General features: G+C 40.1%; 3 protein-coding genes across 4 annotated transcripts in view; 1 reads left to right on the forward strand and 2 right to left on the reverse strand.

The window, feature by feature from the left end:
- Positions 1-2,669: 2,669 nt before the first annotated feature.
- Positions 2,670-8,461, reverse strand: LOC117939642 (cyclin-T2-like). Its single transcript, XM_034865114.1, has 4 exons — positions 8,445-8,461; positions 6,704-6,867; positions 4,782-4,852; positions 2,670-4,670 (listed from the first exon to the last, which is right to left on the reverse strand). The coding sequence occupies exon 4, from the start codon at positions 4,536-4,538 to the stop codon at positions 3,627-3,629; it is 912 nt and encodes a 303-aa protein (XP_034721005.1). The 5' UTR covers positions 4,539-4,670; positions 4,782-4,852; positions 6,704-6,867; positions 8,445-8,461; the 3' UTR covers positions 2,670-3,626.
- Positions 8,462-8,505: 44 nt separating this feature from the next.
- LOC117939639 (cyclin-T2-like) lies at positions 8,506-11,269 on the reverse strand. The gene is made up of 6 exons (XM_034865110.1): positions 11,019-11,269; positions 10,376-10,457; positions 10,157-10,285; positions 9,442-9,502; positions 9,100-9,162; positions 8,506-8,817 (listed from the first exon to the last, which is right to left on the reverse strand). Exons 1-6 carry the CDS (start codon positions 11,174-11,176, stop codon positions 8,588-8,590), a joined length of 723 nt encoding a protein of 240 aa, XP_034721001.1. The 5' UTR covers positions 11,177-11,269; the 3' UTR covers positions 8,506-8,587.
- A 1,063-nt stretch (positions 11,270-12,332) lies between these two features.
- Positions 12,333-16,700, forward strand: part of LOC117939640 (transmembrane protein 163-like) — an 18,954-nt gene continuing 14,586 nt past the window's right edge. The window contains exons 1-3 of one of the 2 annotated variants that reach the window (XM_034865112.1): positions 12,333-12,889; positions 13,103-13,439; positions 14,626-14,745. In XM_034865112.1, the coding sequence (XP_034721003.1) occupies positions 13,256-13,439; positions 14,626-14,745 (304 nt within the window). In that variant the 5' untranslated portion in view covers positions 12,333-12,889; positions 13,103-13,255. Of the gene's footprint in view, positions 13,440-14,625; positions 14,746-16,700 lie in introns of both variants that reach the window. The other variant, XR_004655637.1, reaches the window with a different exon arrangement.

A 16,700-nucleotide genomic window follows, 5' to 3' on the forward strand; every position in this document is an offset into this window, starting at 1 on the left:
ACTAGTTGGAAACAAAAAGTAAACCACATCATGAAGACAGAGGCTAATTTATGCTCCTGCCAATCATTGGATATAATTGCGCTACCATGGCATAATGGCAGCCCAGGCCCAGTCATTTTCCCCCTCCGGCTCTATCTCAGGTGCTTAGAGGGGTTTCCATCAGCTCCTGATTTTTCAAGAGAGACCTCACAGACAGGAATGACAATGGACCTTCAGTGGCTTATAATTATGCCACTTTACTGCACAATTTCCTGGGCATCATTTGCATTAAGACTCATATGGGTATAAGTGCACCATATGCTGCTCTGCAAAGGCCTTTTGATCAACTCCAATGCTGAAATTACCAAGTGCAATGGCATTTCCTGGAATGTCTCTGAGCCTCCGCCGTCCGACAGTTATCTGAATCTGTTAATTGGATGGATCAAGTCCAAAGTTTGTTGCAGCAGAAGCTGATACGCGTGTGAATATTGTGACCTAGGATCACAAAGTGGGCTGAGAGGCACCTTGGGTTTATGGCATGAAAAGCTGCATCCTTTTTCAAGGTTATTCAACATTGCGTCTTGTTTCGATCCTCTAAAAGCAGTGAAAATGACGCAGGGTGTTTGTCATGCTGCTGATCTGCCAGGCTGGCATTAAAAGGCCAAATGTAATACTGCCATCTAGTGGACGTTAGGCAGTAAAACGGCTATGGCTCAGAGACGCATCATGCAATAAAGGGGGATTTTTGCTTTACATCAGAACCTGCAATTCTGTGACAAATTGCTAATATTCTTGTCCCAGACTAAATCAATTTAAATGATGCTCTCATCTTGTTGCATCCTGGATAACATCGAAAAAGAGCATGAGTTGAGTCTTTGAATCATCTTTTAAAGTGTAACTTAATCATCCGTTTACTTGCTACCTTAGCTGCTGAAACGATCAATGATAATAATAGTATTTGTGTCTGGGACCTTTGCATTACATGGCTGTATGTCCCTGTCTTTTGAGTTGTAATTAAAGCTTGGATGGTGTTTTCCTTTCAGATGGCTCTTAATTCTGGGATTTGATGCTCACAAAAGCCTCTCATATCTCTTCCTCTCTGCAGATTTTTCAAGCAGTAGGCTCTTATTCAGCTCAAGAGGTTGCTGAAAATAAATCATCACCCTCCCACCAGTATGCGAGAATGTCCAGATGGTTGAATATTCACCGACATCCTCCCGCTGAATTTCCCCATTGTCTCCCACACTAAAATTAGAAGGTAATTCTTGGTGAAAACGCTGTGTCTGCTCTGAGGGTGCTAGTTAATTATCAGGAACTGGATTTATGTTCTACCCACGAATGAACCATCAGCTCTGTGTTGTGTGAGAGTAATGTCCAGAGCAAAACCTTAAGGTTTATTGGAGGGACCAAATGGCAGATTTCACCGATAAATTAGTTTTTTTTTGGCAAGAAAAAAAGAAAAATGACCACAAGATAATTTAGCTACTAAAATAAAAAAGATTTTGTAGTTTCTACAACAAAGACAATAAAGCATGTTTAGAAGCACAAACTAATTTAAATAGTCTGCTCAACTTGTATTTCCAGTCATGCCTCATTACTTCCCTTAGCATTACTAATTTAGTAGCACAGCAACCAAACTACTAATCACTTCAGCGGTCTATTAGAGCTCCAATATGGTTTTTAAACCTAGCAGGTATTGAAAGATGGCCATTTAACGTAATCAGTATTGTTCAGTAAGTAGCCTGTAACATAATCAATTAATCAATCTATATGTAAGCAGAGGCAGCAGGAAATGACCATTGTCTATTCTGTTTTGATGAGAATTTCTTTTGGCGGCATTTGACAAATGACTGTTTTATCTTCAAATGCAGCGAGGACTTAAATTCAATAGAGAATAAATCCAACGCTATGAGCCTGGGATTAAACCATCTGCATGATTTGGCAGTTCTTTTCATTTTTGCATGCTACATGTGCTTTTCTTGGCCAAAATTAGAGGCTTACCATTTTTTTTTCATGTGGACTGCATTTACTTGAGTGAAACTTGAGTCAAATACATGTTGACTGTTCAGATTTGACAGGGAAGAGATCCTTGCATACGGAGTAAAAATGGAAAACCAATGCTTTCAGAGGCAAAAAAAAAGCAAAACTTACTTTACTGATTTTAATAGTATGTTTAGGTAGGTTAATTGTATTAATGCTGCCTCAAAAACATTGATGTTAAACTAATTTAAAAAGTGTCCATCTACTTTCTGCCATGTCATTCAAGAGTTATTCAAAAGCCCTAGAAAAAGCTAGTAAGATCGTGAGTTAAGCTTTTGTCTTTCAATTAGTCAGAAAATGTTAGTAACGATTTTGAATGATTAATCATTTTTTAGTTATTTTTAAGCAACAATGTAAAAAATAAATAAGACAGTGGTTACCGCTTCTCAAATGTAAATATTTGCTGGATTCCTCAGTCTTGTAAGACTGTAAACGGAATATCTTTGGCTGGAAAGAACAGAGACATTTGAAGTTGTGACCGTTAGGTCTGTGAACTTCATTGGTATTTTTCACTATTTGCAATTGTGATGTGAAAACAAAAAAAATAGATCCTTTGATAATTACAGTAGTGGTTAGCCCACTAACCAAACAAACGTAATCTATATGTCTAGTTTCACATCAGACACGTAACAGAAAATCTGTAAAAAGAATCAATTTTACACCTTTATTTGGGCTCCCAATACACAAATCGAGGCTATGTTCATCAATATAGGGTCTGCATTAGATCTCATGATACACTGAATGGAGGAAGGTCTGGACTGATGCAATAAACCAACAGATTGAAATCTGAACTACAGTCCTATATACACAATCTTATTTAAGAAACCTGTATTTTCTGATAACATTTATCATACTGTATAGCGGTTGACAAGGTACAATCACAAGGCCCTTGCAATTTTAGCCGATATATCCTAAATGCACTTTCACAGCAGATGTTACGTAAACTTTATTTGTAGCTCTCTAATGAGTATGCACATTAAGTTCAGGTCCGGCCTTGGAAGTCCCAATAGAGTCTGCCTTACATTTGTATTTTTATTTCTGATCTATTAATGCACTCCTTTTAAAAGTAAGCAGACCATGTTTCCTAAGACAGATACTGTTCTGCCGTCGTCAGCAAATGGACGAGGTGATACATCTCCACAGATACAGGTAATAAACCCAAACCGAGGAAGATTCGTTCTTATATCAAAAAGTTCAAGACCTGAGATTTTAAGTGGAACAAAATGTCTTAACATACAAAAAAACATTAACCATCTGTAAACTGTCACAATAGCTGTGAACACTAGCTTTGTCTTCCCTTTTGTGACTTAAAACATGCACATTAAAATCATAATGTCTTCTTGCGTTAAAAGAATGGTTTAAAATCTCATTATTCCAGCCCCGTTCTTAAAACTTCTCATGGTTGTTTTTTGTTGCAAGCTAGTAGTACACAGCTCTATGCATATCATTTTACATTTGACAGCTGAACAAGAATCATCAGTAATCAGTGTGTAGACACGACTGAGGGCGATGCAGAATTCAGATAACTTAAGACAAATAAATTCATTTTTTAAACTATTAAACATGGTAATACCTTATTCTAGACAACACTGTGGACTCTCCGAGGGTTACAAGTTCATTCCTTGGGCACTTAGTAAAGAGTCCAGCATGTCAAAAGTGTCTTTGTAGTCAGTGTGTTGGCCGTTGGAGGTCAGCATACCGTTGGTTCCGTCGTGGCCATGGTGTTCCATCATCCTGCTCCCGCTCTCGGATGAGTAGTGGGCCGAGCCAATGCCTCCTTTAGAGCTCCTGCTGCTCTTGGACGAGTGGTGGTGGTGGTTGTGGTTTCCGGCGTCAGAGTGAGGCCTTTTACGAGACGAGCCGGAGGAGCCAACGTCGGGAGCTCGTATGGATAAGGAGGCGTTCTCTATTGTCCCTCTGCTGTTTCCACTGAGGGAGTAAGGGTGCGAGTGGCTGTGTTTTGAGTGACGGTGGCCATGCTCTTTGTGCTTGTCTTTACCAGTCAGAGTCCCACCCTGCTCTGAGCCTCCATGACGCTCTGATGAAACTTTAATTCTCATCTTGAGCTCCTCGCTCGTGGCAGAGCCGTTCTCTGCATAAGAAGGAGGCAGCCGAGCCTTTTTAGAGCTGGTCTTATCTCTCCTGCTCTCACCTGACTGGCTGGCCTGCTGTGCCTGAGAGCGTTTCTTGTGGTGGTGCAAGGAGAGAGCCGGGGGATGTGCGTACATGTCTGTGCTCGACTCATCCTTCATACCATTCTGAGAGGCCAGGTCCGCCGCATGTTTCTCTCTGTACTTTTCCAGGGTCAAGACTTTCTGCGGCCGTGAAAAAGTGGCGGTGTTTGTATTGAGCTGCGGGTGTTTACTACTAGATCCGCCTGCAGCTTTGTGTTCGTGTTTCACCAGTGTGAAGTCTGAAAGGTGAGGTTCGGAGAACTGGTCGTAGTCGCAGCTCTTTGACTGATCGCACAGTGGCTGGTACGAGGCGTAGGAGGCTGCGATGCTGTTAAGGGAGGGCATGTCTAAAGAGTCTGATGACGTAGAGGGGAAGAACGAGTTGGAGACACCAGAAATGCTTTCTAAGGATGTCCCCTGAAAGGCACTATCCACTGTTAGGCCCTCTGTCTTTGGCTTCTTAGCTGCTTGAATAGCCTACAAAACACAGAATTCAACATGAGATACTGACACTTATTGGTCCTAACCTGTACAAGTCACATTTTATGCTGCCCTTACATAGTTTCCTGTCAAGAATTAATGACATACCCTCCAGTTTCGTATCCTCTTCAGTTTGCTGGGAGTCTTTTCCAGGATCTGAAGAAACTCATGTGTGAGCTCTAACAACAGTGAAGACAACTTTGTCAGTGAAAACCTCTCTATACTGTAGGCTCAATACAAACGCCCTTCTGATGCTACTGATAGCTTAGGATGATGGCTGAGACTGCAATATCAGTAGGGGAGACCAGAGACAACCACTGTGTTGCCCCAGATAGATGCTTCATTCAACCCGAGGTGAAATTTTAGGCATCCAGTGGCTTAGACAATCAACAACACAATCGATGTGCGAACACGTTCACACATCTCACGTACATAAAAATTAAAGTTAAATGTGCTAAAGTAAACTGTGTGCAATGGTGGCAGTGCAAAACAGGGATTGAGCGGTGCAATAGGTTATTAAATATGACTATGAAAGGACAACAATATAAACATAGAATATATTTTAGAATTATAATTGATGGACAGAAAAGAAATATATACGTTAAGAACAATGGTTATCAGGGAATAAGTTATAAAATGTTATGACCGGAGCCCAGATGTTGTAGGAGGGCTAATATAGCCTATAAAGCCCCAGACACACCAACCAGATGGCTGACCCTAGGCAGAAAAGGCAGTTGGACTAATCAGTCTCGCAAAGTTGGTCAAAAAAAGGCATTAGTACACACCAAAACGACAAGACGTAATAGGTTTCCATAACAGCAAATGGCGGTAATCTGAACTGTCGCCCAAAAATTAAAAAGGGCAGCTGATTGGACGAACGTGTCATGTAGGTCTGGTTTCTCCGGAAATCCAAAGCTAGATTGTCATGGCGGCTTGTTCAGAATACAATCTCATATTTTACTAAGTTACACCAAAACGTGCTTCTCAAAGCATTTTAAGCAGGAAATAGGCCATCCAGTTGCTCAATCTGTCTTCATTTCAGAACAACAAAGGTCAGGTTAAAGATTTTTGTCCGATTTCGAGACTCTAGTCACACTCATCCTGCTCCTCGTTTCGGGATTTGCACTCCACCAATCAGATTGGTCATTTGAACCTCCCTTCCTACGGAGTGTATCGGGTCGGCTAAAATTAAGGCTGATGGCCCCGAACACGCCGATTATCAGGTTGGTGTGTCAAGGTCCTAAGACAGTCAGGTGGAGAGCAAACACTGATATAATGGTGGTAGGGGCTGAGAGAGACAGGCTCATGCTGAGAATCCATCACACCCCTCCCCCTTTGTGTAGTATTGGAGTTGGATGGCCCTGGGAACTAAGGACCTCCTCAACCTGCCTGTTGAGCATGACAGTGACAGAAGTCTGCCACTGAACATGCTCCTCTGTTTAATGACCGTGCTGTGTAGTGGGTGGCGGTCAATGTCCATGATCACCAGCATCCTACTCATGGTCCGTTTCTCTGCAGTTGTGCGTGACTCCAGCTTAATGCCAATAACAGCACAAGCTTCTTGAAAATAGAGGACTGGCTTGGGCCCTGGTGCAAATATTTAGTAGCATTCACTTGGGCTGCAACTAATGCTTGATGCCAATGCTAATCTGACGTTTATTTTCTTGATCATTCTGTAAAGTATAAGATCTTCGCAAATAAAACTACACAAATCCAAACCCGACGGCTTCAAATGTAATTTCTTACATTTGAGAAGCCTGAAACGAGGGAATGTGGAATGGAAAATTACTGATGAATCAGTGTAGATACGGCTTTACAAAAAGCAACAAAAATAGATTTGAAAAACGCACGAGTGACGAGTGTCAAAAACGCTCTGTGTAGATTGGCCGTAATGTAATCCATCAGCAAGACAAATTTAAAAGCTGTGATATTTAATTTGCAGATATGCTTGTATTCCACCCTCCATAAAAAACAGCATGAACCTTTCTATGACTCCAAGAGAAGAATAAACCGGCGGTAGGAGCTCTTACCATCCAGCAGCTGTAACGTTACAGTGCGGTCCACGTACTCCCACCAGTGTTTGCTATCTGTAGAAACGGGGATCTCCCAGTTGGACCACTTGCAGGCCAGGTGGATGCACACACATGCGACTACTGTGGGCCTGTACTGTAGGCAGAAGGTTGTGAGGTGCAAACTGCAGGAGAAACAAAAGAGAAAGATATAACTGTCAGCTTAAGGCCTTATATTCTAACATTCATATATAACATACATTTGAGGCAGTTTAACAAGGAAACATTAACATACGTTCAAATTAATAGCAGGACATTAAAGCATTACCGAGAATCAAACTAATATTTTCACATCACATACACACAGCCTTACCTTATAATACTGGAACAACATTTGTAAGAATATGATCCTAAATGTTTCATATGACATATTGAACCTGTTTTTGGCCACATAATTAACTGTTTTGAATTTTAAAAGAGGGAAATTATGATACAGTGTTTCTGAATCTCTCAATGAGCAATAATTACAGGAAATATCAACTTATAAAACAAATTAAAATAAATCTACTCACTACTCTTATTAGTATATATGATTGATGCAAGCACGTTCAGCACCATCATCACTGAAACTTCACAACATCAAACATGGGAACTTTAAGACTGAGAAACACTGCTAGCCAAAACAAATGATTAGATAAGTTTTTTTACGGTTTATTTTCTTTACACCCTGAATCCCAAACTACACTGCAAACTGGCTCGTGTATTGAAGCTAAAACGACTGAAAATGACCAGGGCTTAGCGTCTCAGAATCGCACTGAAAGTGGAACTAAGATTAAAAACCCTTTGTACCTCTGATACCCCTTTTTAATATCAGCAAGTAGTTGCTGTTTTACAACAACTGTAGCCACAAAAGAGAAATCATAACATGTTTTAGTTTTAACACAAGTTGCATTTAAAGATATTAAACAGCCTTGTAATACAAAATGCATACAAAAGTAGGTTTAAGGTGTAAAGGTAAACATATTTAGAGTCTTTATTATTTACAGGTTTTTGCAAAAATGATGACAGATTATATCATAAGTCGCATGATTTAAAAAATATATACTGTATATATAAATATAATTTTAAAAACATATACCTAAAAGTGCAACATCTTTTAAATATTGTGCAGTTTTGTAAGAGCCGCAATGATATTCAAACGGTGGGGGAAATTTGGCTACTTCTGTGATGTCACCCAGCCTTGGAGATACACCGCAACAATATCAACATTTCTCTAAAATATTATTCCTTAAATACCTACATTATCATCATTACATTCACCACACTTTAATCTGGACTTCATTCTTTGTGCATAAACTGAAATTAAGAGATCCTATCTACCATCATTTGTTGGGAACATCAATCTCTCAGACTTGAATATCATACTAGCAGCCTCTGTAAAACAAGTAAGATAAACACCTCAAAAGTCAGTTACTAAACAACAGCACAGTAATATCAAAATTAGGAGCTCAGTGTATAGAAAGTGAAAATTTGGTAGCGAATCTATATAACATTTCCGCCACCATATATCCTCTTCAAAAATAAATCCTACGATGCACATGCAATATACAACTATGTTAGATTTCTGAAATGGTCATAAAAACTACATTACCACACAGAACAAGCATTCAGTTTGCAGCATAGTTTGGTGTTTCAATGTTAGCTATTTTAGGGTGAAAAATGTGCAAAAAGTTTAAAAAAAAGAACTGTAAACTATACTTACCAATGCACTCTATAAGTTTAAGAATCTTTAGTGGCAATCTATATTCAGGCTACCATTTGAGTTTTTTTAGACATATGCACTCCGTACCAAACAACCTTGAGAGGTAAACAGCACCACTACACTCCACATATTGCATTCAACCCCTATGTGCCAACACAGAGCCCTTGTACAATACACCGCACACAGCAGCCTGGTCGGTACTTCCCCACACTGGGGGTTCCCGGGGTTCCAGGCGCAAACAGGGCGTTGGACACAGGAAGGGGGGCCCTGCAGGACAGGAAGCTATAGTGTGCCATTACAGTGCAATAAGGTGAACAGGATAATAACCTGTTGGTAGCCATGAAATAGGAAGTCTGTGCCAAATCCTTGCTTGCTGAAAAAGAAGAAGAAAGTTTACTTTAGAACTAAGCAGATACTCTGAAATAGCATTTCATAATCACCATTAATGTAAATTTAAATTACGCAATACAATTCATGTAGTTGTATAAATGAAAAGCTTGGTTACTTTGGACCAGAGTAAGAAAAAGGGGCACTTTAACTAAGTTGTTAGAAACAACATTGTAAATCATTTAGAGGGAATTTAGGATTTTTTCATTTTTGAAAACAATTCTTTGGAAGTACTATAAATTGAGGGTAAAAAGAAAGAATGTTATACCTCGTACTAGCTGGGAACACTTTACAACATCTGTGTGTGGATGATCAACTGTTATTTCAAAACCTGCAATAAAGATGTTGAATGTAGATGAATAGCCACTCGTGTCTGCAGTAGCAGAAATCAAGTAGGATATTGTGGTTCATATTGATTTAAAGAAAGAAACTAAAAGAACAACCTCAAGTGCTTCATAAAAATTTGAAACTGGAACTGTTTTGTTGTTTGCACTTTGTCCTTCAACAGGAATAATGTTGCTATAATGGCTGGCTGAACACAGTAAAGCAATTCAAACACAGAAAAAAGTTAATACCGTATGTGCAGTACTGAAGCTTTAATAGCACTTACCAAGCGTTTGCAGCACTATTGTTTCCAGTGCTACAAGTTCTTGTGTCTGCTGCTGGAATGCCTGAAAAAGATCAATCAATGAACAATTATAAATCTGCTTTCCACCAGCTATATATACTGATGATTCAACTTAATCAGCTTTCCTACAAAATAAAAGCATTGCCAGCAGAAAAACTGGGTTAGTGGAGCTACTGTACCTTGTAGCATTCTGATATAAGAGCTTAACTGTGTGTGCATAATAGAGCCCAATATAAAGACTTCAACTTGGCGGGTTTAACACAATGACGCTAGAGAAGCGACCAAGCAGCTTAATGTTGACATATAACATAGCGGCCACCCAACCGCAGCAACCCGTTGATGCCGCTATCGCGTCTATGTCACCCGGATTGTTGGTCTCTTTGGTTGAAGGACTTTCCAATTGCGTACAGAGTCATTTGAACTATGCCTGTTGGTCACACCTCTTGTGCAGGAAAAACACAGAGCAGACTACCCAGACCAATGCTCAATCTCAAGTCTATTGAGCTTGGCTCTGTCTGCTGATAGCCAGACTAGCGTCTGCCTTCACCAACATAAGGTTCAAAATCTGGTGGTTTAGCACCAGCCCCTTGAGAAACATCAACACGCTGTTGTCTAGATAGGTCTCACATTGACACTTTAGTCAGTAACAACTGAGTAAATTCCATGAAAACCAAAAGTCTAGTTGTAGTTTACTTACGTTGCTCTTAGTGTCTATGGCAGGCTCTTGTGGGTTAGTGCAGGCATGGGCTATTTTAATGACATGCTCCAGCTTTCTGGGCTGCTCCTCAACTTTTGCTGCCAGAAACAACGTCGTCTGAGAAATAACCTAGAGAGAGAAAAACCTCAGTCAGTTTTTATAGTCGGTCTCACCAGTAATTATGGTATCAGCCAACACTGCAGTGGTAACGTTACTTACATTTCTATGGAATTTGCTGAAAGAGTGAATCATATAAAACCTATGCATATATACTATAGCAGTGTTGATAATCAGTTGAGAGCTGGTATATTATTAAGGCATAATACATGGATGATATACAGTACAAATAAACTGAATCTAACAGTTTCAGGGTAGAAACCTTGACACATTAGCATCAAGCTAGCGTTGAGTGGAGACAGCTAGCAAAATGTGTACCCTGTTATCGCAGACAACATTCATTAGCTTTTACTTTCAAGGACAGTCAATTTAATCCATTTGTAACTTAGTCATGTGTTTAACTTGCACGTTAAACCAATATCAGTAATCATTCATCACTGATATCAATAGCTAGACACAAAGCTAACAATGGAATCTGCAGTCTAACCGAGACAAAACAATAGCTAAGATAGCAAGCAGGCCTTAACGCTTCCAGCTAGCTAAATATTAACACCATGTTAGCGGAGTTAAATAGTCTATCTTGTCATGGAGGACTCAGTGCATGATAGTGAAAGATGTTAGGTGTATTTCGACTGATACAATATTGATTGTAATAAGCCTTGCCATTCCGGCTTTTCAGTTAGCGAATGAGCTAACCCGTATGTCGGCTAGTTAACAGTTAGCCTTTGAGTTTCAGAAAGGATACACGTTGAGTCTCTGGCCTATATCTTGGATTAAGTTGGCGGCTTGCTGCCTGTAAGAAAGCTCCCTGTCGGCCTCTATTCCACCGCGTCGAGACGGCGTGTTTTCGAGCTGCTCCCGGGTGAAGAGCCATTTCGTAGAGGGTCCCCGGTGCACCGCCATTACGCTCCCACGGCCAAGCCCGACGGTGTTAGCATCGGGAGGGAGTGGGGCGACAGGGGCACCGGAAGAACGAAATGAGCAGCCGAAGCTGATTAAAACCGGTAACCTATTATCTGAACAGCGCCACCGGTGTTTAGTAGTGCAAATAGCACTCATTGATGCCACAATCAATCACTTTATTAATATACCTCACTCACGTTGTGACATTTTGTCTACAACACCGAATGTTATTTAAGATGTATAGCTAAATGTATTCAGCCCTTTAGCCAGAAATTTACTTACTATAGACATTGCTTTCCTACTTGATTTTTCAAAGAAATAGCGAAATATCCAGATTAGCCACTAGGGGCCACAACTGTACTTTGCATTATTATTTCTAAACCTCGGAGAGAAGGGAGAGCCCTTAGAAATCAAAGTTGATTTTTTTTACCACTAAGCCTATTGCTTTCAGAGTTGGTGCATCTCGATTGTAAAATCGCCTGGCTCCCTATAATTTGCCACCACGCCTCTATAATGGCTGATATCCTGGGGACATGTAAAGCAACGACTTAGGAGGTTCAGACATTAAAAGCCTATTTGATATGACAAGAAAACCAGACCACAACTAAAACTGTTATTCATTAAATTGTGGATTTGTTCCCCTCTGTTCTGATTTTGACATTTCCATGGGAGATCAACGCATGTAGCGACAATGTGACACCACATGGTGGAGCATCCTCTGGCCTGTGTTACTCTAGTTCTACCACTATATGGAAGCAGAGACCAAGGCAAAAATCAAGCTCAGCGAGCGAAATCTCCAACTACCCCAAGTGATATTACAAAACTAGGTTTAGTGTGCATAGACCTAGGATGCTGTAGGCTATAACAATTATCAAACTTGTAAACCTGCATGCAACCAGATTATGCTAATTCAAGTGCGGCCTGTTAATGAAATGTCAGAAATGTGAATGTAGGCAATCTGTGTTTCAATTAAATTCACGTTACATGTGGAAATTGTTGTTCATCACTTATAAATAGGTCTTCAATATAACAAAAAAACTATCACTTTAGGGTTTTAACCCAGAGAAAACATAAAAAGCACGTATAGACTATCGGGTAGCGCTGTATCTTAGCAACCCGTTACATCTCATTACCATTCCCAGTGCAAGCCAGGCTATTGTAAGAACTCCAACCAAAAACAGAGCAAATGTCGTCACACTCAATCCTGAAATATAAGATTTGAATTGTAGTTGCCCTCTCATCCAGTAAAAAATACTTGAAAAAAACAACCTTCTCCTTCTCCTAATCATCATCACATCAGTGATTTGGCTACAGAGGAGGGTCTGTCTATTTGAGGGTGTGATGGTAGAAAAGTGAAGAAAGAAATTAGCTTTACTGATGGGTTGCCGCTCAAGAGGTCAAAGCGTTGTTGTAACAGACTTATTATCACTATAATATCTTTCAATCACGCACGTGAAAGGTGCCAACGGGTCCGGTAGCCTAATGTCTGCATGTCCTCCGGCTCGCTCAATCCTCAATCCATATGGGACAGATTCCTAGCGGACGCAGGGCGCTGGGCAGCAGCTTTGTTCGACTCCAGCGCGAGCGCAGCTCACGTGAACTTCACCAGGATACAGTAATTAGAGTCCAGGTGTAGCTATTTCACGACGTCGCGAATCGGAGCCAGTTGTGAATTTGTTTCTATTGCTAGGCTATCCAGACTGAGCGCATCAGGTTTGTCAGCATATAGATACACCTATTAACACCTTCAAAATAAGTAGCCTGTTTATTTAAAGAAAACTGCAAATTTCAACTTGAAAACATGTAACGAAGAATTGTATTGTGTATTAAACAAAATAGACATTTTCGCATTATTTTTTCAGTTGGCAAATAGGCGTTTATTTGAAGTTCACATCTTCTAATTTCCGGCATTGTTTCACCTTACAGTGTGTAATTTGGCGCTAGTATACCTGCAACCCTGCAAGGAGTCTCCCTCCTTCCCTCACTGTCTCTGGGTGTGTCCCCAGTTGAAAGCCTGAACATATCGCCCAGGTGTGACATTTTTGGAGTGCCTCATTGGAACCGCAACCTGCTGAGAAGATGACGGACTCTACATTGCCGGACTCCACCGCCGTCCCGGACCCGGTTGTAGCGGACCCCACGGCGTTGAACGGGCAGTGCGAGGAGACGGGCTCCCAGCAGCAGCAGCCCAACACAGAAAGCCAGGGAGAGGGTTTTAAGATGGACCAGGAGATGAAGATAACAGACAGCATAGAGGATGGAGGTAGGCGGTGTGAAATATGTTGAAAGTTTAGGACTCACCAGATGCCCCTTAGCCATGGTGCACACTGTGCGTAATGCCGTGGAGAGTAGACCAATGTATTGTATGCTGTATAAAATCGAAATCTGTTTACGCTTGTATCCCTTCAACTATATGCTACTGAAAAATGTTGCTCTGGCAGGTGTTTTACATATTACATATGGCACAGATGAAAGTATGTTTGTATGAAATTCTTTTCCTGCGCCTGTACACTGCCAAGTAAGTAATCAGATATAAACCTATGATATATGTAATGTTAATTCAATATCTTGAAACTACTCACTGTAATGTTATAGATGCATAACCCAACCCAGATTATTATTAGGATTCTAACCATACACTGTATAAATGTGCTAACAGAAGATTGGTTCTGTGATTTATGACAACAAACTGCACTTACAATGTAATCTCTGACCAAAACAAAATCCGACATGATGTTCATTTGAATGGATAACTTAAACACATTTAAAGTCTCTTCAACTTCATTGTTCAAAGGGAAAACAACAGAATTACTAGATTTTCTCTGGAATAACTTCTGTTTAAATTAATTCAATGAAATGGGACCAGTATCAATTGATAGTGTATTAAATTAACTCAAAAGGGGATATGAATTGCTCAACCAGGGAGGTTTTTTAGCTTGTGACCCCTACAAAGAAGCAGAGTTTAGTGAGGGTCTCAGTTCAGATCTCTGTGAGTTGTGAGCAGTTCCACCACAGAGACATTTCCCCTTCAAACGTCTCACTTGGTTTCATTTCAATAATGGGCAATGTTGGTCAGTCAGTCAACCAGTTTGGTCAGAGTGAAATGTTTTTTCACCTAATGGATGGATTGCTACAATGTTGTACCGGCCTTCATGGTCCTGAGAGGATATGAAATGAGAGGAGCAGTTTTAAATAGATTGCCATGAAATTTGGTTCAGACATTCACGTTTCCCAAAGGATAAATTGCAGTCCCTTTCATGATCCCATAACTTTTCCTGTAGTGCCATCATCAAGTCAAATTTTTAATTTGTCCAATGCTTTGTTTTATGACTAAACATCAGCATGTTAGCATTGTCACTGTTAAAGCACCCCTCTGTTTCCCTGCCCTGCTTCCTCTTGAGTCATGTCTGTAGATTATGTGTCACTGTGCCCTGTGTTGTTGTCTGCAGGTCTTCTGGAAAGCAGCATGCGTCTGAAGCCTCATGAAGCACAGAGTTACCGAAAGAAAGCTCTGTGGGTGTCTTGGGTGTCCATAGGGGTCACAATTATCCTGGCCATTGCTGCTTTCAGTGAGTAACACTTATTCCCTTTAATGAGTCTGCTGGCTCACACGAAGAGATGCTTTTTACATTTCTGGTCAAACTTCTTAGCAAAGAAATACTGATGCCTGCTGTGGGTTCTTCAGTTGAAGGACAGGTTTGTTAATTACTGTGACAACCTAGTGTTAAACAACCATAGGCTACTTAAACCAGAGACAACATGAAGGACAAGCAACTTATGTGATCACGCTGCTTTGAAAGTCCACGCTTCATGCCAACATCCTGTTTCATACACTGGTAAAACCTTTAGCCTCCCACTACTTCCACTTCAAATGACAACTTCACTCAGTCAAAAAGAAACACGTGAGAAGTCTTAGTTTGTCAGGGCCAAGTGTACGTGCCCAATTTGGCTTTTTCTGTGTTGATACAAGGACTCATTCTGCGTTTGACAATGAGAAGAGAAAGGAAAGAATTCGGAGTCTCCTAAATGTTAACATCCATTTCTCTGCATGTTTCCCTCCTTGAATCTAATTTGGGAAATGAGTCATTCACTTTGTTGATGTGATTAAGGTTATTTTGACATGTTTTTCAATTTGTGAAATTGGATTTGAAGGCCCATTTAAAAAACAATCCTGCAGATCTTTTAGACATCTATCCATCTTTAAATACATGACGTATAAATATACGAATTATCACAGACTCTGTAAGCCTTGTCTTGACCTCACACCACCACATTTATTCAACTGTTGCTTCCTCCTCTGCAGTAAATGCAGATTATTGCTTGACAGATGCATACCTAAAGAGGCTTTGCTGCTGTGCAGCTTATCACCACATTGGTTTGCAGATGTGCAGAGATATGAGACATTCCTGTAATGCTGAAGACGGATGATAGTGAGAAACATAACATGTCTTCCTTAGGATCTTGTTTTGAAATGTTTTTAAGAAATACATGTTTATTTAGCTTGATTCCCACATGTGCATGCCATTTTCTTCATTGAACATCTTTTGATGCAATTTCTTCATTAGAAATTTTTTTCACATCTCTGAACATCATGCCTGTCTCACTCATAAATGAAACATGTCACTGCTTGAGCTGCAGAAATAAGCAGAGGATGACACGAATGACGCTAATGTTGCAGCAGTAATTTCAGTAAACAGGGATCTGACATGCCCTCACACCGGGCCAGCGTCATTACACACACATAATTATTTGTTTCAATTCTGACGCTCTCTAGAGAAAAAGAAACAATCAATAATTAATTAAAGTCTTGTTTTTAGAGGAAATTAGTAATTGGAATTTTGTCTGTTGGCACGAGTTGACCACTGGGGTCAGAATGAGTGAAGCGACTTGGAGGAAAATGGCTGAATGACAAAGACATTTTGTTTTGGAAATCAGAGTGCCTCTATTTGAGTTCAGTTTGTGTTGTTTCAAACATTTTGCCCCCTTCCTGCTCTGATAAGGAAACGCCAAAGAAGGAGGACAAAACGGGCCTATTTCACAACTTCTTTCTTTGTGTGTGTGTGTGTGTGTGTGTGTGTGTGTGTGTGTGTGTATTTGGCTTTAACTATGTGTTTAATACATCCCACTCTGATAAAGCTCTATTATTGGGAATTTGAGAATCCAGTCCCACATAGTTCATTTGCAGATGCTTTGTGTTGCGGTGAATTTTTTTGCTTCTCATCTGCTTTAATAATATTATTTATTGGATTTGTAACTTGTAATCATCATGTAATTCAGTACCATATAATTTTATCATAATTTTCCACCTGCAATTTCCTGTTTAATAAAGTAGTGAAAATGAACATTCATTAGAAAACAAGCACTACACCAGTTGCATATTCACTCAAACGTTCTGTAAGACTGTCTGTGGATGTTTGGAAATAAGCCACGGAGTTGTATTGTAAATTATTTAGATATTATTATTCTACTACCTAAAGGGTAAATTCTCATGTTTAATTTGTATAATAAAGATCAATACCTGGCA

This window comes from Etheostoma cragini, chromosome 24, assembly GCF_013103735.1.
Source record: "Etheostoma cragini isolate CJK2018 chromosome 24, CSU_Ecrag_1.0, whole genome shotgun sequence".
In the NCBI taxonomy this organism is placed as follows: domain Eukaryota; kingdom Metazoa; phylum Chordata; class Actinopteri; order Perciformes; family Percidae; genus Etheostoma; species Etheostoma cragini.